Source organism: Pagrus pagrus (assembly GCF_965226575.1).
Source record: "Pagrus pagrus genome assembly, chromosome: 11".
Classification (NCBI taxonomy): domain Eukaryota; kingdom Metazoa; phylum Chordata; class Actinopteri; order Spariformes; family Sparidae; genus Pagrus; species Pagrus pagrus.
Window position 1 is genome coordinate 24,209,792 of NC_140195.1, and position 24,244 is coordinate 24,234,035.

The following is a 24,244-nucleotide window of genomic DNA, read 5'->3' on the forward strand; positions in this document are numbered from 1 at the left end:
CTATATTTCTGTTATAGGTCAAACCAGTGAAATGCTGTGTGTTGAAAACATAAGGACAGTCATGTTAGAGCAGGGACAGATGTTAACAGGTAAGACAGCAGTTGTGTGTCAGGTAAACTGTCTTATCACTCAGATTGACAGAACATGTAGACTCCCACACATACTGTTTTTTAAATCCCCATTGTTTAGCATGTGAAAGGATGGTTGTCAGCACAAAAACAACGTATTGATTGTATGTATGTGGGAGTTTATTTGTTGTTGATTAGTTGTCCTGACTCAGTAATTACCTACTTGAATTCCTCACTTTTAAAGCTCCCTTTCCAGCCTACATCACTGTTATGAAGTTAAAAATCTATGATGACTGGAAAGCGTTGACCAATAACACAATGGCAGATAAACGTCACCCATAGCTGCATGCTGTGCTCTTTCAGAAATAATCTTTGAGATGTTCAGTCAATGTTGCACTTCCTCTCGGTGACCAGTAGAGGTCATGTACGGCTGTTTTTTTTATGGTTTCTAAAGTCTCCTTAATTCCAGTGAAGGGAAATGTTACTGCTGCAGCACACAGTCATAGTACAGAGCTCCCCTGGGGTCAGTTTAGAAGAATAAGTAAATCTGTACTCTCTGTTTATAAACCATGCTCCCAGATTTATAATGTTTCTCTATGTATTTTTAAGCGTGTCACAGCCACAGACGGGCTGTCCTCCCCCCTCCTGTCTCACTGTGTTGATGACGTCATGAGTGTCTATATTACTATTTTATACGATTACCTCATTTTGGTTGAGGCTTATTTATTTTGCCCATAATAATCCATTTTATGATAACATTCATATAGAGATTCCTCTGCAATGTTCCTGCTTCCTAATTGGATTTTCTTGTTAATTTAAGTTCTACTTGAAAATGTGCTTTAGTAATTTTGATAACATCCATATACATATGAATCCATGTATATTTTATGTAGTAACACTGTATGAAACTGCTTATGCAATTAACAGCCATTTTAAAGTAACAATGTTGCCACAAATTGCAAAAACCATGGGAACGGGTTATAAATATGAGAGCATGGTTTACAGATATACACATGGCTAGTTTTTTCTTATTACCCCAGGGAGGCTCTACTGAGACCCTCTCCTGTTCCAATAAACCAATAGTGTCAGTGCACTAACACCAGGCCTTTAAAGACATTGATTTATTGAAATGTCCTTCTAGAGGGCTGATAGTAGCATACTAATTCCCGTAGTTTTGGACTAAGATGTTCAGCAATTACATATGAATGTCAAGTGTCACACTTAAGCCGTGTAGCGTAGTTATTAAAACGAACAGTTGGTTGAGCGCCATGTGTTTTTCAGATCCACCCTCTTATGTCTGTGTATTCTCATATTCTCAGTTGCAGCTAGCCAGCACAACCTCTGTTCTTCTACAGCTGTTCATCAGCTGTTCATCAGCATTTAGGGTGGTCATACCCTCACTTAAGGGCTCGCTGATTAGAGATTTTTAAGGCCCAATGGTTTAGATTTTACGGTTGTTTTCTTAAAGGTTAAGTTCACTCAAAAATGAAAATTCAGTCATCTACTCACCATCAGGCAGATGGAATGTAGGGTGAAGTTTCCTCGTCCTCAAAACATTTCTGGTGCTTCAGGCAAAACAGGGTTGCAACATTCTCCTAAACAGCTGAAGTAGATGGGGACTTGTTTTAAAATGTAAAAAACAATCCCCCGAAAAACAATAACATGGCTCCATACAGCTCATACGGCATAATTCAAGTCTCCGGTAGCCCCAAGATCCCAAATTGATAATAATTGAAAAGATGTTACTTACACCCTTTGTGTGTGGTCGAGCTTGTGCACCCACCTCACACAGGATGGGTACTACTGCTTCTAGCTTAGCAGCTACAGTGAAGATTTCAGCTATATAAATAACTTCTTTTCAAATCAGTTACGGATCTCGGGGCTTCCAGAGACTTGGATTACGCCAGACCAGCTGCATTTTGAACAAGTCTCCATCTACTTAAGCTGTTTAGGAGAATGCTGTTTTGCTGTGAAGCTCCAGAAATATTTTGTGGACTATGAAACTTCATCTGACTTTCCATCTGCAACGAAGCAAAATCAAATATATCTCACTAGTTGTTTTATTCTAGTCGTCTGTTTTTTTATGATCGTATAGTTCTGAGTTTGAGGCACCTTATAAATACCAGAAAGGTGGATATTGAATGTACGGGAACCACTGCTTCTAACCATCAGTAAGATATTTTCAAAAACTTTAAGAATCCAGATCCACTATTACAACTAATGGTGTTTGGTACTGGCTGAAATTTGTTCATAGTGAAAAGAAGCCAACACCCATCTCAGCACAGATCACTTTATGCTCGCAGCTTCTGGTGTTATTGATTATCTTTTGTAGTTGCTAGGGCAACAAGTTACCACCGATCTTGTTCAGATGCGTTTTCATTATTTTAGCAACATAATATGTCACCTTGTAGTGTTACCATGGTTTCAAAGAGCCATTAAATCTTCTCCCTGTCTGTATTTTCTCTGCACACAATAATACAGAATCTATTGTCAATGGAGAGCGGCAATATTGGCTGATGGATGACAAAGAGTACCAAGAGCTTTACAAGAGAACAGAGGAAAAGTCACATTGATCCCCTGCAGGAAGGGAAATTGAGGAAGATGAGAACACAACAGGAGGTGTAATTAGACTGTTAAAGATACAGCTTGAGGTTGATGGAGACTCCGAGATGCCAAAGCCAGTGTTCAGTCCAAAGTGTTTTTTAACAGAGTACTGATGATTCAGCGCCTCTTAAAGCATTGTCCAGGGAAGACAGAAGATTAGTGCTCCTTTGTAAGTGAAAATTATGAACCAGCAATCCCTGTCTGATCACAAAATCATATTGTGTTTATTAAACAGGTTCGTAGAGTCATCTCATTCCTCCTCCATAATAAAAGTGATCCAAGAGCACAGGGCAGTGCATGGCTTGATGCTATATGAGAATAAATTCAATATTTTTTAATATTTTTGAAAGCATGGTCAAAATCAAAGCAGCAGAGGCCATAGTATCATTATTTGTAGTCCAAAGCTTGGGTGCAGCTGTAAAATCACTGGACTGTACCCTACCCATAGTACAGCTCTATACATCTTTCAACATGCTGCAATCTATTGTACTTTGACCTCAGATAAAAACGTCCTCCGACACAGAAAAGTGCAATGGAACGGTCGTTCAAGTCAGAATCTCAAGCAAGATCCACAAATCCCAACTTTAACAACATAAACATGACATCTGAGCAGTATAGTGGTGCACATAGTGAACAATTTAGACTACCTTTATATTCCAACACTTTTTACTTTATGTGGTGTTTGTTTGTGAAACGTGCTGTAACAACAACTTTGTAACTGTCATTTTCATTATTCAGCTGATTTATGCTCAATAGAAGTCTTTGCAAGCATGCAGTATGAGTCTACTCGTCCTGTCTTTTTTTAAGTGCTCTAATCTGTTAAATCAGCTGCTGTAGTTGTTTGTGAAGTTCACAGACTTGCCTTACAATCATCTGTTTGCTGCAAACACCCATGTTTTCCCTTACAAATGCATTTAGATTGGAAGTTGGGAATACTGAATATTGACTTCCCTCAATGAATTGCTGTATTAGGTGGTGGGCTCCTTTACTTTGACATAACATTTTTCTTTAAAAATGTGTTTATTTTGACAGAGAAATTTCATCAGTACATTTTAATGTTTCATGTTTTTATGTGACAGTTATTACTGTCAGAATATATCTGTTTTTAAAATCATTAATTTCATTGCACACAAGAAATAATACATAATATATTTACATTTACATTTACATTTACATTATTATAGATCAGTTAAAAGACATGGAATACAAACAGTACATAGTGATTGGGAAGTAAGAAACTAAAACTTAAGAGAGGCGTGTGCAGGAAGGGTCGATAAAACCCACAGTGGCTTGTCGAGTGGTCCTCCTGATGTGAAACATTAAGACAAATAATTAAAGTAGAACAAACAAATGCAGTTTGTTCGTCTATATTATATATATTCATTATTTCAGCCTATCAAAAGTCTACTGTAAGTCTGAGTTGAAACTGATTTAATTGGACGACCTGTGAAAGCAGCTTTCATGCGCAGTTGTATAGACTGGGAAAAACAGTCCCATTATTTACAGTAGCTGGTGAATGCAGCGTTGTTTTGCAGAAGTGTTTTAATTATCCAGACAGCACACAGTATATCTACCTTTTGGCCCTGCTTTCCACTTTCTTATGCAATTTTAATACCTCAGGAAACATGAGGAAAAATAAGGTTATATACAAAAATATATCTGATCTCATATTGGTCGATGATGATGACGCACATCAGGAAGTACATCTTAGAGGGGTGGCGCTTCTCTTCTAGTGCTCTTAATAATTTATGTTAATTCTGTGTACGTCTCTAAATCAATTAAACTAAATGTGCAAAGCAGCTTGTATGGAGGAGGGAATACACATGAACATCATAGAGAGGATTTCCCCCACACATGCATAATGAACATGTAACAGAGAGAGAGCTCTGACTTTATACCCCCATTCTCCGCCCCTGAATGACTATTACATTATTTATGAAGTGGGGATGTGCGCTGTGCTGTTTCTCTTGATGTACACTCCCTCTGCTGAAATGCAGCAAATCACCAGCTCCTGCCTGCATTTTAGGTCCATTACGGTAGCTCTCTCGGTGGAGCGGAGGAGCTTGACGAATGCAGAGACAGAGAGGAGGGAGAGGACGAGAGAAGCACAGATTGCTGCAGATCCAGACTTTAGCAGCAGCCTAATTTTAACCACAGCGAAGGTACAGTATCAAACACTATTTTCTCTCTCCAGTCTCTTTCTTTAAAGCCTGTCTCTAGTTGTTATCTGGGAATTACTTCAGTAATGAGCACAGATTTCTTCTACAGCACAATTTGTCTGAATGCTTAGTGTCTGTGTCCAGCCACAACACCTTCTGTCATCCTCCTCATCATGTTGAGGAAGGGCTCCGAGCTGCAGAAGGGGGACAGAGAGGTCCTCCTGGATCTGGACTATGGAGGTGAAGCACAAACCACAGACGGCTATGGGAGTCTGCACAACGGGAGCTACATCCCGCCGAGATTTGTGAGCACTGTTTTACTTTGTTCCTATAATGCTGCAATGTGTTTTCCCTTTTTAGAGGAATCACAAGGATCTCAAAAATAACTGCACATTGACACGGCAGCCGTAACCCTGCTGCTTGGCTCGTCCCTTCACACCTCAGTGACTTCCCTGAGATGTTGCAGTGAATCTGATCAACACTGTGGTGTCAGGTAGAGTGCATCACAGGGAAAATCAAAATGTCTCGTGTTGAAATGTGACTTTACTGCACTGAAAGATTCCCCTCATCGTTTTCCATCTTATCTTTCTGGACTCATTATTGCAAAGTGGAGGCTTTTATGATGCTGTGTAATGGCACTTATATGATTTCATGGTTTAACCATATCATAAGGGAATTAACGGCCCATATGCAGACAAAAAGGGTTTATAGGCAGGACAGTGAGTAGAAAATGATCTGCAGCTCTCACTTGTTTTTAATTAATTAAGTGATTTATTAACATCTCAACTGGATGCTTTTAGCTTTCAGCCGCAGCTGCTGACGGATATACAGAAGGTGACGATGATCCCATTCATATTCACTGTAACACAAGAAGCAACCAGCCACTTCCACAGCTGGGGAATTACTTCAGAGATGGAAGGACCAAAATCGGTAGGCAGCATCATTATTGGTTGTCACAAGCTCACTGATGGATGAACGAGTCAGCCCTTCATTTAACCTTTTCGGACGTTTACGTTTGATCTGGGTCTAGACTTTGTGCTGGTGTGGGAGATTCGCTCGCGGAGGAAGAGACGAGGGAAGGGGAAGGTGACGGGTGAGGAGGGGGAGGCCGTGCCCGCTGAGGAGAGCAGCAGGTCTGAGCGGAGGAAGGCACAGCTGGCGCAGTGGAGGGAGAAGTTTGTTCAGAATCTGGAGAGTGTTGGATTGCTAATGGAAAAGGTAGATCAGATTATTCATCTTATTAAAAAGTTCTTAATCTACTGATTCTTCTTGTTGAGTTATTAATCAACATCGTGTCTATGTCACCTCATTTTCTCTCAGGAGGAAACAGCGAATGAAAAGAAAACAATACATTTTCTGAAAGTTAGCGCTCCTTGGGATGTGCTGGTGTGTTACGCTGAGGAACTCTGTGTGAGAGCTCCATTGCAGGTCAGTCATTCGTTTGTCATTAAATATGTCTACTTTAAAGTTATAATCCAAGATATCTATGAATGGCACTGTCAGTCCAGCAGTCGGTCACGTCACACATGTTACATGGTATACATTACACCTGCTAAACATCAGCAGAGTAGCATTGTCATTGTGCGCATATCAACATGCGGATGTTAACACTCAGCTCAAAGAATTGCTGTTCAAAAGTACAAACTAGAATAACACGAGGAATCAGAAAACAAATTCAGGTTAACACGATGGGTAGACAGGGCCGGGCAACATAGGAAAAACAGGAGCAAATCAGACGAACCAATGAAGAGTGAGGGGAAAACATGACTCCCGCGAGCAAAGTTGGCCCCTCACAAGGTTAAGTTTGGCCTGCTTGATGTCTCTAGAAAAAGTTAATGATCATTTTTATGAAATCGTGATGTTGTAAATGTGTAGGATTCCAGTTATTAATTCGTCTTTATGATCTGAGAGAGTGACACTTTGCGCTGAAAGTAAATCAGTTAAGGGCACTTGGGATCCTGGTACCATTTTGCATCTTAACAACACAGCACAAATCAACTGGTGTTTACTTTTGGCCGGTGGCCTACCATTAAATTTTAGTTTTGGCCCTATAAGTGAAAACATTTGGGCACCACAGCTCTAGACTGTTTTGTTGTACATTAAACACCAGTATTTAGTGTTACTTGTGGAGTAAGCCTTTATTGAACAGGATTCAGATACATACCCACACACAAGGGATTCACTGGGGAAAGAAATGCATGCACGTCCCGATCGTGCTGTGGAGGACAAAAGCCGATGAGTTGATAATTACCGCGTCGAACGGCATTGCTGTCTAAAAACAACACGTCACAATGAATCCTCTCAGCCCACGGCCTGTTTTGCTTTGTTGTAAACAGATACGAGTTGCTGTTCTTCTGTTGAATCACTGACAGAGCAGCTGCTGAAGATGTGGTTGCTGCCCCGAACGGTTGATTTTGAACATTTCAAGCATAACTCCAGGACCTTTATCGCAAAAATGTACATAGCATTAACCACCAGCGACCACAGGTGTTGCAAAATAAACTGAAACTTTAAGGATTGTAACTTTATAAAGACGAGGAGCAAAACATTCTGCATACTGCATGACTGTGTTTGTCTTCCAGGCACAGCCGAACCTGGACTTAAACACATCTGCTCGTGTGCTGAGTAGACTATGCATACCTAATGTGATGAGGGAGTCAGTGCCAAACAGGCCGCTGGACTATTACACATGTGCCTTTCGCAAGTCAAAGATGAACAGGTCAGTTGTAATTGACGATGGTAAATAATAAGATCTGTGAACATTATTATCACAGTATATAAAAGTGTCTGGTCCACAGGTTCCTTGGCTGTGACGACCATGAAAACTACTTCACTAATACACAGAGGCACCGTGTTGTGAGTAACAGAAATTCCTCTACAGTTCATGTAATCAGTCAATTTGTTCTCTCACTGAGTAAGACTTTTTTTTTCAGGTGTATGAGATTCTTGCAAGGACGGTGTACGGGAAAAGGAAGAGGGCTGAGGTTGGTGTGGACAGACTGGTGAATGAAGGGGTGTACACAGCAGCTTTCCCCCTGCATGAGGTCAGATATTATTTATCTGCTCTTTAATCCGATGCAAAATTTGTGCTGTTTCCTTCTTTAAGCAACATGTTTTGTTTTCTTCACAGGGCCCCTTTCAGCTTCCAAAGTACGAGACTCGCCCTGACGAGCTGAACCAGCGGCAGATTCTTTACCACTACTGGGCCCGCTGGTGGAAATGGTACAAGTACCAACCACTGGACCACATCAGGGAGTACTTTGGAGAGAAGATTGCACTCTACTTTGCCTGGCTGGGTAAATATAAGTTCTTATTCAGATACATATATTAGGTACCGCGCCTGTTAAACATGTTCAACCCCTTTCTCATATTGATTTTAATTTTTTTAACAGAAAGAAGTCTAATCAAATCTTTGAATTTGAAAAAAAATCAATTAAAATACAAACCAAATAATTGATTGCATATGTATTCATTTAGTGAACTCAAGGCATGATGTGATCTGAGGTTAAATAAATAAATCCAGTTGGTGATGTGTCACATTGATGGAAAACCTGCTTCATTTACACAACGGAACATTTTGAACAAATCCACGAGGTTATTGGAAAGTACAAATCATGAGAATGATACAAGAACATTTTCCAAAGCGCTGAATATCCCTCAGAGTGTAGTAAGAACCTTGGCAAATTGTAATTGCCGACAAAGCTGCCTCTAATAAATACTGAGTGTAAGAGTTATGTAATCAATTATTTTTCATTTCAGTCACAGAGTGCAGATAAAGCTGTTTTCACTTTGACATTAAAGAGTCTTTTTTGGTTGATTAGCATCCAAATAAATCCAAGAGTCTGTAGCCATGTTAGCAGCTCAGCGAGGCTGTGTATCTAATACATGTACAGCAGTTGTTGAGATATTTGTGTCCGGACCAAAGTGGCAACCCGTCCCGCCGACCATCCACAACATTTTCATACATGTAACATACTGTATAACAGTAGTCCAGGCGTTAACCAGTAAAGCTTCCACTGCTCTGAACACCTGCTTGGTAGATTTATCTGGGAAAAATTCCACCTGGTGCACAGAGAGTTACACGTTCTGCATTCCAGCAGAAGTGGTAATTGGCATGGGAGGTAAAATCCATAATGTCTGCACTAAGAGAAGCAAACACATCCAACTTTGTCGACAGATCTTGTGAGGGAAATCTTGAGCCAATAAAACTTTCATCCTCGGCATTAGACACGCATCTGCAACACCAACCTGACCTCTTCACCGAGGACATCCCAGTATTGAACAGCAGCGCAGAACTTAAATTGCTCATCCCCTCTGCATCAGCCGAGAGCTGCAGCCTAATGGACCTATGTGTCTGCAGGTTTCTACACAGCCTGGCTGCTGCCCGCTGCAGTGGTAGGAACCCTGGTCTTTGTGTCTGGAGTCATGTCCATGGGTACCAACACACCAGCGTGAGTCCACACACTGCACAGAAATATACTGTTTGTTGTTTTTTCTAATGTTTCACATAAGATAAGCCTTTATTCATCCCTGGCTCATTTCAATACAGTCAGATGTTTTTCTGCAGTAGCCTTGCCTGGTCTGGCATGACCAGTAGCTTAAAGTGGCTAATGTTAATATACTTTCATATATACTGCTATATAACTGACGTTTCACTCGCTCTCTGCCAGATTTCCTAGTGACAATATCTATAAGGGCCCGGACACACCAGACGGTCGGCCATCGACCAATATCAGGGCCACTGATGAGTGTCTGTGGCACTAGTCAGCCCTTGTCGGTAGTTTTTCAGCCGACTGAGCTCATTGAATTGGTGGCGGAGCCCGTCAGCAAGAGAAATCTCTCTAATTGGCTGTGCATGAGAAGAGATGGGGGAAAAGCTCCCTGAGCCTTCCACTGTACTTCCTATGATTTCACCTATTTAGTGCTGTTTCTGCTTATTCTTAGCCAGTGCAACTGGCAACTTTTAATCAGACATATTTCTGATTAAAAATGGCTAGCGGGAGTGGGGTAAAAATGATGGCAAATGCTGCTTAATTGCAAAAACGTTTTCCCTTTTTGAATGATGAATACAGACTACTGCCACCTGCTGGTCTGGAGAGTTATTTCTTCTCATGCAGGCACAGAACATAGAATACGAGCTGGCTGAAGGCTGTAGTCTTTGTGGTGTGTTTAAGTGCAGCTTTTCTGCCAAGACACCGGCGACTTGAGGCGACAAAACAGCCGGCCTTAGTCACTGCTAGTTTGTCAGTTTGGTGCCTATGTGCCCTAAGGCAACTGACCTTAGTGAATCTTATGACGTGAAGGAAAATTCACTGTGCCATTAATGTGTCATCCTTAGTAGTTTGTGATTTCAGAGTCATTTACGTGGTGGATCTGTTACTTGCTGAACAAAACCTGAACACAGTGACTTCCTGGAGTCCTTTCGCCACAGTGAGGTTGCCAGGTTTGGTACCATCAGGCCTGTACAGAGACTTATACTAAAACAAGCGCTTACAGACCATATCTGGCATCCAGCACCATAGCCATAGTCCAGCTCCGTACCTAACACACAGACATGAGATTAGTATCGACCTACTCATCTTACATCCTACGGAGAGGAAGCAAATAAGTGTATTTCCCAGAATGTTGAACTATTTCTTTAAGCGATACCAGAATTGCATCGAAATTAAAACTCCACGCACACATTTTCTCCCACATTATGTTAAGCAAGCACAGTTTGAGATACAAATATACCACAGCATCAAAGCACAGTCTGTTCTGCATGAAAACAAGCCCCATAATTATACAATCCACATGGGGTGTGTCTGTGCCCGACTCATCGTACATTAATTATCACTACAGTGGACTCTGCCTACTCAGCACTGTACAATCACCTCTCTTTAAGGGTATCTGTACCTGTATAGTGTTTGTGCTAAATATTACCTCACCCAGTGTTTTCTATTTAACATTCAGTTACAGCATCCTGTAGGTTTCAGTGACAAGAGAGATTAGAGAGGATGGATGTCGAGTCAGTATCTCAGGAAAGAATACAACCAAATGTCTCAGATTCATGAGGTCCATTAGTTCACACATCTAGATTAAAGCCACTGATTAGTGGAGAACGGATGGAGATCAGTCTGTGGCAGCAATAAACTGTCGTCTCATGTGATAATGGACAAATAGCGCAGAATAATGTCCCCGTTATATAAACAATGAAGATGGACGTCTCTTAGTGAGACCAGACTGTATTTGCGCAGCAGATCTCAAGTGTAGTCATGTTTCAGTCACTCATTGAATGACAAGTAAAAGTGCAGTAGCTCTGGAAGACTGATTACAAAACCTTTCATCTGTTTTATTCTCTCACTCAATCTACATAACCTGGATCTGTATGCATACAAGAAATATCTGTTTCAGTCAAATCTCAGCCACGTGATATATCACAATCTAAAAAGCAGTCCCGGTTTGAAAGCTTTAAAACAAAGCTCAGTTGCAACTAATCTTTCTCTATGTGCCTGTCAACAGCAAGGAGATCTGTAACAGTGGAGCGAGTTATCTGATGTGTCCTCTCTGCAACACATGCAAGGCCTGGAACATGTCTGATATCTGCGCCATGGCCAAGGTAATGAACTTTCCAATCATTTCACTGTACAAATAGACTAAAACTTGATATTTGTTTCACAAGGTGTGTCCTGTACCTTTCTGCGTTGCAGGTGGGCTACTTATTTGACCACCCAGGTACAGTCCTCTTCAGTGTGTTCATGTCCTTCTGGGCTGTAACCTTCCTGGAGTACTGGAAGCGAAAGATGGCCACCCTGGCCCATCACTGGGACTGTATGGACTTTCATGAAGAAGAGGTGTCACAGTCCTTCCTTTCTTGCTTGCTTTCAGTATGAATATGTCTCCCCAGAATGTGATGTGATGTATCCTTGACAAAAATAGGAGTATACACGCACATCCAAACCAAAAGGGACAGGTACTAATTTGAAAATGGGCCAAACATGATTTTTTAAAGTGGATATTTTGAGCCTTGCGGTGTGCGAGTTGTTATTTTATTGAGTGAGTCAATGAGAAAATCTGGAAATCAATGTAGTGTTCCTCAGCTGGCAGGATGACAGATTGTTCGTGAGCAGAGTTATAGTAGCACTTTTTGTTTCCCCCTCAGGAAATGCTCTGTCTTTGCCTCTACCTTAAACTACCTTTTCTTTCATAAGAACATTATATAACAAATGTTAACAACAAAAAATTGGCCAAGGGCCAATCCCAACAGCTAGCTACATATTGTATTCATTTATCCAATATAAGTATTTAGTGTGCCTCAACACATACTACCTCCAAAACCGATGCATTAAAAAAGAAAGTAACAGGACTGAAATGTTGGTGACAATCACAACTACTCTCTATATCAAGCTAATCCTTGGCTGCGCATTAGCTACCTAATGTATACCATTAGCATTAAGTTGGACCCTAGATAAGTGTTTATTCCCCTTTTAACATTTCACACAGATGTTACATTACTGATACAGGGGGAGTGAATTACACAGTAAAACTTGTAAAACCTTGTCGCAGATATGTAAAGGAAGTTACACACCTCACCTCTGGGCATTGGTTCATATACCTTCTGTCTCTAAGCCTAGAGTCTGTTGATGTTAATGTCATGACTGTGTTCCCCTCAGGAGCGACCTCGGCCAGAGTTTGCAGCTATGGCTCCGACTATGGAGCAAAACCCAGTGACTGGGGTCAAAGAGCCCTACTTTCCTGAGAGGACCCGGCTGTCCCGCATGTTTACTGGCTCCATGGTCATCATTATGATGGTAAGACACTGTTTAAAATTTTGTTAAAGAATTTAGCATTACTTACTCCAATTGTCCTCTATGGACATGATCATTTATCATGACTTGATCCTGACGTGTCATCCTAATCAGATCCCACACAAGTACATATAAACGTATTCGCCTTCTCTTATCTCCTTCAGTTACTCTTCATACTCGGTTTCAGTGAAGAGTCTCAGTGTCTGTTAAGCTTTCACTGTTGTGATCCTGAAGATAAAGACAGGTGGGGTTCACACCTGCGTGCTATTCCACTCCATCCTGCAGTGGTAACTGAGCCTTTTTCTAAAAATGAATCCAGGTCATTTGCCCACAGGGCTTGATATGATCTGATAATCTCAGCCGTGAACAGTAGGCTCAGTCTCAGGATTAAGTTGTTCTTGGACAGGGATCTGAGCATCAGCTTACACCCACCCCTCTCCTGAGAATACTGGTGGAGGTGGAAAATTTTAAATTGTACCATTGCAGCAACACCCACAGACTGTTAAGGCAAACTGCATGGAATAGTACCTATGATCACCTACAGAAACCTGCAAAACAAACTAAGAGGAATCCCTGAGGTTGAAGCCTCTCCAGTCAAGCAGCTTTCTTTTTTCCTGCTAAAAAGCACCATGTAACTATGGGGAGTGTTGTAGATGAGGATGGCTGCACTCCATTTGGCTGAGCTGGTGTGCAACATAATATATAGCCTGAGGGTGGGGAAACCTGCATAAAAGCACCTCCTAAATCAAATGAAAAACTACTTCACTTTTTTTTTATTCACCTTACAGTAATGTTGTTGACCCAGTATGCCTGTATCTTCCCTCGCAGCTGTGTGTGGTGATGATCTTCCTGGTGACGGTGGTCATGTGCCGCGGTATCATCAGCGTGATGATGTTCCACACCGGCAGCCCTGTCCTGCGTACGGAGGTATATCAGAGCTGCATAGAGCATGGATTTATGATATTATATGATATTATTATTTCTTGTTATGACCACTGCATGTGTGCACCAGCTCCGTGCCCTCTCAGCGTGTGTCTTTACATTTATTCATGTGTGTGATCTCGTCCTCAGGCAGGGACCATAGCCAACATCTCCAGCAGTATCGTGAATCTGGGCCTCATCCTGTTGATGGGCCGGGTCTACACTGCATTAGCTGAGCAGCTCACTAAATGGGGTAAGAATCAATACTGCTCTCTAACACCTCAAACCTCAATACTCGGTATTGATAGCAGCCTCTCACTGTGTCCTCCCTAACTAAAAGCTAAGACTCCTCAAAGAGCTGAGGATGTCTTGAATTTGATCTCAGGATCTGGGGTATAAATAGTCTTTCAGTGAGAGCAACAACAAGACATTTGCATCACTGCAGCACACAAACACATCTTTCAGTCAATGTATTACAGTAGTTGCATCCTCTGGCACCACTGAGGTGATCCGCAGAGAAATAGATACGCAAATATTTACATAGTAATAATAACTGATTAATGATGAAAACCTGTGATGACATTTCCAGGAGTAGGTTCAGGAAACAGGAAACTATCTTTTGCGTCAGTCTGAAGCCATGAAGACACTCAAGCATCAGCTCAGTTAGCCTCTACAAACTGTTGGATAAAGGCTTTATTAGCTACTTTCAACTATCCAGAAAGTCAACACACAGTACATTACCTCCTATGTTACTTTAAAAGATGGTGGTGATTTTCATGTCCTACCAGATTCCATCACTTAACCTAGACTTTAGGTAGTTAGCTTACAGCTAAACATAACAAGAATCAACAAGACAATCAATGTCATCATGCTAATAAACTCAGAGTTTACTATGGTCACTATCGTAGTTTAGCATGTTAGTGTGCTCACATGCCAATTAAAGGACAGATTCACCCAAAAATAAAAATTCATTCATTATCTTCTCAGCCCAATGCTGATATTAAGTCAGGTGAAGTTTTGTAGTCTACAAAACAGAGCTGCAGCATCCTAAACAAGTGAAGTACAACCAAACAAACAAACAAACAAACAGACAAACAAACAGAAAGGTTGTTAAAAAGATGTTATTTACACCCTTTTTAAAGTGGAAATCTTCCCTGTAGCTGCTCGGCTAAAATATTATTTGTTTTATTACAAGTATATAAAAGGATATTGCAAATTGAAACTTTGACGTAATGAGAAGTCACAGCATCACCAACATGTGTACAATTAATCCTGGTAGGAATGTGAGTGTTTGTGTCAAAACATTTCCCTCTGAACCAAAGTAGTTGACCAACAGACCAACCAAACAATATTGCCATCTTTAGAGCCATTCGATGAAGGTTGCTAAACACAGGTACGGTCAGGTCAAGTATGTACTGAAATTAAATGAACAGCTCTAAGCAAAAGAAATGCTCAGAAATGAAACATAAATACTGTGTTGAGTCAGCAAAGTTGTACTATAAACATATTTCTCAGGTGAGCTGAGGACCTCTATTAATATTAATATATAGCTACAGTAGCTATATTTGCTGTTTGACTGATCATTGGATTGAATAAAATGTTGAGCTAAAGTTCCCGGCTGTCTGATACAGTTTACACTGTGTCTCACAGTTGTGTCCTTTTCACTTCATTTGCTACTTTAGAGGATAATACTTTTTGTTTCCTGGATCTGTTTTACATAGTTGTGGCCAGTGTTTCTATCACTTCTATTACGCTATATATTTACAAAGTTACTGCTGACATCTTTAAACATTAAAAAACATGTGAAGTCAGATGATCAGACAGGTTTTGAGATCATCACCTACTGTATGAGATAAACTCATCTGGAAGATTAAAACAATAAGATTATCACCACGGATCAAATGTCTGAAACACTGTGTCATTTTTTTCTCTGTTGCAGAGATGCACAGAACACAAACCCAGTATGACAATGCCTTCATCATGAAGGTGTTCATCTTCCAGTTTGTCAACTTCTATTCGTCCCCCTTCTACGTGGCTTTCTTTAAAGGAAGGTGAGACATGAGTCACACAGAAACAATAGAGAAAAACATTTCATGCCACACAAGAGTTTAACTGTGTCTAACTTCTCTGTGTGTGAAGGTTTGTGGGTTATCCCACCAACTATGGGACCTTGTTTGGGATGAGAAATGAAGATGTGAGTCTATACTTTACCAATAAGTGTCTAAAAAGAGAAAATATTCCAGATCCCTGCTGTTGTACTTTTATCCAAACCTGCTCAGCTGTGTCAAAACTGTGTGTTTCTGTGTGTCTCCACACTCTGCTGCAGTGTGGTCCCGGTGGCTGCCTCATAGAGCTGGCTGAGCAACTCTTCATCATCATGGTGGGAAAGCAAATCATCAACAACATTCAGGAGTTCATTATCCCGTACGTCTCCTGTTCAGATATCCATTGTACAGTATATGCTTTACATACTGAAAATATTATGTTGCAATATGTTTATTAAGTTCTCCTCCTTTTACTTAACAGCTTTAAGGGTGTTTGACTTCTTTCAAACCTGCAATGATTTCATTAAATCCTTCGTTACTTTTTTAATTGTTTTACCTGCATGACAAGTGTTGCATCAGGCTGCTGCATCCCGATTGCAGCTGTTTCTTTGGTGCAGTAAAGCTCATTGCTGTAGGCTACCTCTGCAGCACTGGCACGAAGTGTGTGTGCGTGTATGTGTGTGTGTGTGTGTGTGTCCAGACACATAGTAGCTGACCAGACAACCGAGCAGAATCAGGGTTGCAAAGAGTTTTTGTAACTATAATGCAGAGTTCCCTTCATTTCAGAGTCACCCTCAGTTTGTCCTTGGTTACTCGCCTATGACATGACACACAGCTCCTGACAAATCATTAGAAACTGGCTGTAGAAATTAAACCACATGGAAAAACCTGATGATGAGGGTGTGGAGGCCTAGTTAGCCATTCATGGCAAGTGAGTTTCTGTACTGGAGCACTACTTGTTATACATTAATATTTTGTTTACCTATACTCTAGCTGCGCCCCAGTTCAGTTCAATCTTATGAAGGACGTACCCCACATTGTTCATCCTACTGAGGGCCAAGGCCTTAATCTAACCCTGACAGTGGCAGGGCATCCTTCAGGTGGCAGCATCCTCCTCCTTGAAAAATCAAACCTGTTCTAGTTTTCTTGCTCATATCTGAGAAGTCTGCCCTCCTGCCTGATCTGTCTCATATCAGGTGCTTTAACTTGAACAGCTATTTGTGAGAGTCAGCATGGAGGACTGGGCCTGATTTCTTTAACTTGTCTCTCCTGGTGACCGAGGAGGGAGAAGCTTGTGCAGTTGTCTCAATATAAATCAAAGATAGTGTGTTTGTGATTGTGTAGAAGTGTACATGAGGTGCTGGTTTGTGCGACATGAGAGTTTTGAGGCAGATATGTGTTACTGCAGAGCAAGAATGAACTCCGAATCAGAACAAGAACAGAACAATCAGTTATCGTCAGGGTTATTTCACATTTGTAAGCGTGCTCTCTTTCTCTCTGCGCTGACAGTAAAGTGAAGGCTTGGCAGCAGAAGAGAACTCTGGCCAAGGTGCTCGGGGGGAAGGCGTCCCAAGAGCCTCGGCGCTGGGAGGAGGACTACCAGCTGGTGGAGTGTGAAGGCCTGTTTGAAGAGTACCTGGAGATGGGCAAGTACACTCTGCTGTGTCTAAAGAACATTTTGTCACTGCAAGAATAATGTGAAAAGTTTCGATTGTCGGCCGTGTTTCATTGCACCAGTTGAAAATGACTCATTGTGCTGCAGTGCTCCAGTTTGGCTTCATCACCATCTTCGTGGCAGCGTTCCCCCTCGCTCCGCTGTTTGCACTCCTCAACAACTGGGTGGAAATCCGTCTGGACGCCCACAAGTTCGTGTGCGAGTACCGCCGGCCGGTGGCTGAGCGCGCACAGAACATTGGAGTCTGGTTCAACATTCTGGAGGCTCTGTCACACCTGTCCGTCATCGCCAACGTGAGTCACGTGAACATGACATCAACACCTGACTGGATACTGACCTCTTCTCTACAACATAATCATTTGTTGTTATTCTCTTTCCTGCCTGCAGGCTTTCCTGATAGCCTTCACATCTGATTTTTTACCTCGCCTGCTCTACCAGTACAAATTCGATGATGATCTCAACGGATACGTCAACTTCACCTTGGCTTACGCCCCACTTAACTACACCGAGTACCCCATGTGCAGGTACACTGTGTGCTTATGGTCTGAATGCATGCAGTCTAAGAGTGAGGAAACAGTCTTTGATGCCAGATTCTGTAGTTTGCCTCTCAAATATATTCCATGTTGTGTAATTTTAGTAGAATCCTTTACAGTTTTAAAATATCAGTGTTTGAAGTTTTAAGATTTCAGATCACAGACTTGACCAACAGGGGGTAGTATTAGTACACTCACCATCACACAGTACTGTATGTTTTGCAGTAACTCTGTATTGAATATTTGTCTTCTATAGATATAAAGCGTTCAGAGACGACAATGGAAACTACTCGCTCTTCTACTGGGAGCTTCTTGCCGTCAGACTTGGTTTTATCATCGCTTTCGAGGTATGAAGGGAGCTGCTGCGTCTCTGTGTTCGCTCATTTGTTTCCTTCTTGCTGTCATTTTATCTTTCACCCTCATCTCTCCGTGCCTCTGTTCCCAGGTGCATATTGAAGTACTGCTCATTAAGCCCGCGCTTAGTGTCTGTTTTAGTTTTTATTTTTTTATCATGTGTTTTTGGTGGCACACAGTTTTACCATGTCTTCATTCTTCTCTTCTTCTGTCTTTGCCTTCTTCTCTACAATCCCATTACTTCACTCAGTGCCTATCATAGGCCCCATCTTTTTTTTTTTACTTTATGTTTAATCAGTTGCGTCCTTTTCAGCCCTGTCTCACTTCATTTATCAAGCACCGTTCCAGACCTCTGAATGGTGGAATCTCCAATTTGTCCTGCAATTCCTCCTTCTTCTCCTCATTTTAGTTGTTTACATTTCTGGTATTTAGAGTGCAACAGTGGAGTAAACTTCAGGTCATAAACCTCTTAAACTTCTAATGAACCAGAATCAAAAGACAAGGTAGGTGCATAGTGTATTTTCTTCCCACCGAAAAGACAAAAACTGTACTTTTCTGTCCCTGAAGCCCATTCCTTCCTGTAAAACACACAGCTTTGAAAACAACTCACAAATATAGTTTAAAAAAAATGTCTTAAAGGCTCAGTAATACCTAAAACAGCTGGGCACTGTATTTTTTTTAAACAGCAGTATTTAAAAAGGACTACACATGTTGTGCACTAGCGAGTATTTCTGGCAGCAGGGTGGTGGATGTGGGATTGAGTGAACAACTAGGTGGGCTCTGAGGGAGGATTTTTTTTGTCCAAACACTGATTTGAACTTCACCTTCAAGCTCAAAAACAAATTGTTGCTTTCCATACCTACACATGTGATGACCAAATGTTCAGAGTTCAAACTTCAGATTTGACAGGAGAGGCCACTTTCTTCACTCTAATGAGGAGCTTCTGTCTCCCCTCCTCCAGCATGTGGTGTTCTTCGTGCTGCGAGCCATCGACTGGATCGTACCTGACGTCCCCGAATCGCTGGAGCTGAAGATCAAGAGGGAGCGCTACCTGGCCAAGCAGGCTCTGGCTGAAAACCAGGAGGCTCTGTTGGTGAGTCGAGGCCGAGGGGCCGCCCCTGCCTCCCCAGGCACCTCCAGCCCAGGTCAGTGGAACATGGGACGCACACATACACACACAATGCCGTGCCACACACTTATTCATAAAACCTAACACTCTAGTTCTGTAATTTAGGGCAAGACCAAGGGAAATGTGAGGCTTGTAAGCTCACAGAGACCCTGTTTGATGAGAAATACTCCAAAAGAACCAGTCGTGAGCACTGGCGGACTGTAGTTATTAATTTGAATACTCGCGTCAGTTCCTTATCAGCTTCAGACATCTGACCTACATGTCAGAATCATATTGTAAATGATTGATGTTCTGCAGTGTGTTGTTGTCTCTGTGGTTCCACACAGGTGATCAGTGAAACAATGCACCAGCAGAGTTCACAGGTTACACTCAGCATTAAACCTGTCACTGAGGCCGCTGATTCTCATAAATAGATTCCACATTTTAAAGGCTTTTAACAGTTCACCCACCCATACACACGCCTCTGCAGAGCATTTGCAAAGCACCTGCGGCTCTCCTAGCTGTTATAAACTTGCTACACTGCACGCAACATGATCATTAAAGGTAATCTGTGTGGGATCTGAGCCAAATATGTCAGCGTCAGATGAATCTGATTACATCCAGAGACCTCGTGGGCTGTTGGCATAAATTGTCATTTCCTATCACACCGCTGTTGATGTGTTACCCAGATGTATGACAGAAATGACTTCAGGGAAACCATTATGCTCAAGCAGGAGCCGTTCAAATACAAACTGTGTCAGGGTTGGTATTCTTTACCTGAGGATCACAGCCTGTACATTCACGTTTTGTTCATACAGTATACAGACCCACAGAGTGTATTTTCATCCCTGTCTGTGTGTGTATGTGTGTGTGTCCCTGTGCTCTGACCCATGCTGTTGTCGTGTCTCATGTAGTGAATGTTGCTGGATGAGGACAGGTGAGTACGACACAACAGGTGAGTACTTGGCATTCTCGAAATGGACGTTGCTATTTCAGTTATCATAGAAGAACTGATCAAATCAAAATGGACTCACCAGATTGAACCCATTGATGTATGATAAATAAATACATACAATATCTGACAGGGGTAAGGCCTTATATTACGGTCCTTGTAATAATCCTTTTTTTATATTTATAAAGCTGCTGTAAGTGTGTTGCATGACTCATTTCCTTTGTCCAGGCAGCTCTCTTTGCCTCTTTCTTTTCTTCAAGCATTTTTCTTCACTTGGCCTGTTTGGTAGTATAAGCCGTCACCAGGAGCGCTGGGATTGGTAGCTTACCCTGCAGGAGGATCCTGCTCTCTGTGTGTTCACGAGCAGACGGGGTCGTCTCTTTATTGAGTTCTCTGTCCTGATTGGATAAAGTGGGCAGGGATACCAGTAAACTCATCTCTTTTACCTCATGAGCAGAGGAAGAAGAGACCTGGGTTACTGACCAAACAGTCTTTAACAGCGATTACTGTTGGAATACAGAGCTATTTAACACTTTTTTTCATAAGAACATAACGCTTACAGCAACTTTAATAATAATGCATACTTTAATACGCACTTATTAACAGTTAACTATGCTTTTAGAAGCTCCACCATCAGGAAAGAGTTACCAACATTAATAAAATGTGCATAAAAAATTCCATATAAATACAGCAGTGGTGAAGCAAACTGAATCATGCCAGGAAGAGAGAGAGAGTTAGAGAGATAGAAGATGAGGCGTCCATGTAGTGCTGCGTAATACAGAATAAATTAATATCACAACATTCAAGAATATATTTTAGATATTGCAAATTATGCAAAGTCACATGTAAAATAATTAAATGAGTTAATTAAACACATGAACTGTGTTTCATGGTATTTCATCAAACACAGCTCTTCTAATGTTTTGTTACAATCAGTCATTGTAACAGCATTATTATTGTAAAAACAGTAAGATAGTATTCTGTTGTAAATAATACTGACATAACTACAAGCAGGCAAAATGTACCGCTGATGAACACAACAGCCCTACCAGTGTATTTTATATCATGTCTGTGTGTTAACTACGGAGTGGAGTCAGGAAGTAATTAGCTAGATTAGCATAAAGACTTGAGGCAGCTGGGCGAGCTCCATCTGCCCAGTTCTTTCACCGCTGCATCTCTGGCTTCATCACTGGTTGCCAGATACAGTCAGTCAGCACAGGTTGTGGTTTTAGTCTCTGTAAAGGTTGAGACGGGCCAAACCTGGTAACCTCCACGACAAGACTGAGTTCAACTGCTCATTAAGAAAAGGTTTCAGCACATATATGTGTATATACTGTATACATACATATATCTGAACCAAAACCACCAATTGTCCTTCAGTTTACAGTATGTTAGCGGTTATATAACGTATATACATCATATTAATTAGTAAGATTTAGAGGTGCTGCTAGGTATATTTTTTAACTTTGCACTGAGCCTCACTAGCTGTATTCCCCTCCTTCTAGGCTTTATGCTAAGCTAGGCATACCAGAATCTTTACAGATACTTTAAACACAGACATGGGATTGACATCAATCTTGTCTCACTCTCGGGAAAAAATGTTTTCAGACACACAGTAATTGAAACAGCGTGTTTTACTGCCAGCGTCAGTTTGTGCCACATGAATGTAATATGGTAGCAGGCAGCTGTAATTCAGTAGCATGTTGCAACAGAGATTGTCTGTGTCAGCTTTTCTCTCTCTCTCTCCTTATCTCTCACAGTATTCAGTCTGACAGAACTAACTCTCTGCTCTGTCTCTCTGCTCCTTCCCCATTCCTTCCGTGTCCAAACCCAACTGCACTGCCTCCCCTGAAGGAAGCGACGCGTCCTTTGGAGTCATGAGTTAGGACTACGGCGTGGAGGAGTGGTGTGAGGGGAGAACAGGAGCAACATTTAAGGAAAAGACACTCCTTCACATCTGGGAAAACATGAGTGAACTCTTTCCCTTCCGTTGATTACTGTCTCTGCACTGGTATTTTGTTTTCATTTAACTACCGTGCATACTGCTGCACACAAATTATGATAAGCAGGTGTGCAACAGAAGCTGAACTCGCCCAACTTACCCTCATGTTTTCATTTGGAGAACATTTTCAGGCTGACGCACTGAATGTCAATGACTCACATTAGGCCTACACAAATAACATTTTTGAGATGTCAGAAATCTGTCCCTGATCTGAAAAGTATCCACAACTTTCTTTTTTCCAAACTGGGTACTGTCCCTCCAGAAACTGGGCCGTAGCCTGAGCGGAGCTGATGGAAACAGAACAAAAACACCCTGAAAAATGTGATTATATAGTTTGATGATGCGCTGATGTCAAGAAGTTATAGTGACAGGCGACCAAATGAAACGCACTGTTACCTTGAGTAAAATTACAGATTTGTCTGGGTTTGAAAACTGTTGGAAACATTTGGGACAATGTAAGTACACAACTCAACAGTATATACAGCAAAGGTCCAGTCGTTTTTAGACATTTTAAAGGAGCAGTACGTAAGAATTGGCCACCTGTCGAATGCATACTACAAACAAATAGGAGGCAGCTTATCACCAGAAAGTTACACTAATGTAGCCGCTAACTGCTGCTAACTGTTACTGCCGTTAGCTTGTTAGCTCAGTTAGCCATGCAGCTAAATATTAGCTGACTGCCCAGGGATAGGGGGGCGTCAGTTAGTGCCAACCTCCAGAAGCTTGAGCAAGGGATTTGGTGAGGTCAGCCCCAGGGTGCCAGGAGCCAAACCAACAAGAAAACCACCTCCATGTTGTTGGATTGAGGGCAGACTGGACCAACAGTGACTGTAACTGTCGCCTCATGAGGTACAACGTGCTGTTACGAGACAGGACGGGTCAGGGCTAACTGATTATCATGCTAACTTCAGAAGATATGTCCACAGCACAATGTGTAGTTGTCTTTGACACATCAAACTTATTTCTTCACATTCTGTTGATGAATGTAATTCATTTTTTTTATGTTCAAAACTAAAATTCTTACATATTGCTCCTTTAATGCAGACATGTCAAATATTACATCTTTCAGCCTGCTTACAGTTTTTGCTTCTGTTACATTAACAAGCTGTGAAACCAGTGTAGTTTGGGGGAAAGCTCAATAGCCTCTTGGCCACTCAAGTAACAGGCACAATATCTACCATAACAAAGCCTCATCAGTACCAGTTATTAGCTGTTTTTCTACTGGCTAATCAAAGTTACAGCATGGATTGTTGATGCTGTCTCAGTGTTTTCAGGTTCTGTGGGTCCAGTTAGAAATTCACACAGACATGCGTCAGACCCAAACTAATAGTCAAGTCTGAACAGTATTACAGTAAATTGATGTTAGATGTTTTTAGTGACATGAAGGAGCAACTTAATCCCTCCTGAAAATCATGTTTTAGCTGACCTCCAGTGGTTTAAGTCTCACCTCGATGCAGTGATTTGCACATGCACTCCAGGATCCTGTCAAACATTTGTGGTCTTTAAACCTGAGCTGAGATAACCCCGATGACATTAAACAACCCAGGCTGAGTAGTACACCCCATAATGAGTAAACCAGTCTGTTCTGTGTAAAATCAGTAGAGTGCCCAGTGTGGTTGCTTTCTTTATGATGACCCCTGAGGTCCAAGTGCACCTTCCTTGTACAACTAGCTGATAATGTAAAAAGGCAAAGAACAAATAGTCTCTTTGTTTCTGTTAATTTTTAGAAGACTGATTGTGAGCTGTTAATATTACATAGACTGTCTGTCGTCTTCATTACAATGAAGAAACTGCAACTACCCCCTCGTCTGCACTGTATATGTCCGTACACATATACTATACATGTTTACTGAGCATGTCTTTTCTACTCAAATGCTCTGCAGAGTTTCATGTGGAGGATTTCTGAGTGTTGCTACTGTACGATACTGTAAACAAGAGTGAAATAGTACCTTGATAAAGGACATATTTTGTGTGTGAGCTGTTTTCCATTGAAGACGTTTTAGAGCCAAATAAATCTAGTTTGATGAATGCAAATG

General features: G+C 41.4%; 1 protein-coding gene across 2 annotated transcripts; it reads left to right on the forward strand.

The window, feature by feature from the left end:
* The first annotated feature begins 16 nt into the window (after positions 1 to 16).
* Positions 17 to 24,242, forward strand: ano11 (anoctamin 11). 2 transcript variants are annotated; one of them, XM_084367652.1, is made up of 26 exons: positions 17 to 89; positions 2,550 to 2,841; positions 4,699 to 4,834; positions 4,963 to 5,136; positions 5,632 to 5,761; positions 5,862 to 6,049; positions 6,152 to 6,259; positions 7,414 to 7,550; positions 7,630 to 7,687; positions 7,765 to 7,875; positions 7,962 to 8,127; positions 9,192 to 9,282; positions 11,333 to 11,429; positions 11,521 to 11,664; positions 12,484 to 12,621; positions 13,447 to 13,545; positions 13,690 to 13,792; positions 15,479 to 15,590; positions 15,679 to 15,733; positions 15,866 to 15,963; positions 17,094 to 17,230; positions 17,347 to 17,552; positions 17,647 to 17,783; positions 18,049 to 18,139; positions 19,108 to 19,291; positions 22,061 to 24,242. In XM_084367652.1, the coding sequence occupies exons 4-26, from the start codon at positions 5,005 to 5,007 to the stop codon at positions 22,090 to 22,092; spliced, it is 2,754 nt and encodes a 917-aa protein (XP_084223778.1). In that variant the 5' UTR covers positions 17 to 89; positions 2,550 to 2,841; positions 4,699 to 4,834; positions 4,963 to 5,004; the 3' UTR covers positions 22,093 to 24,242. The 2 variants fall into 2 exon arrangements, with proteins under 2 accessions (XP_084223778.1, XP_084223777.1); XM_084367651.1 differs by having other exon boundaries at positions 4,976 to 5,136.
* Positions 24,243 to 24,244: the final 2 nt, after the last annotated feature.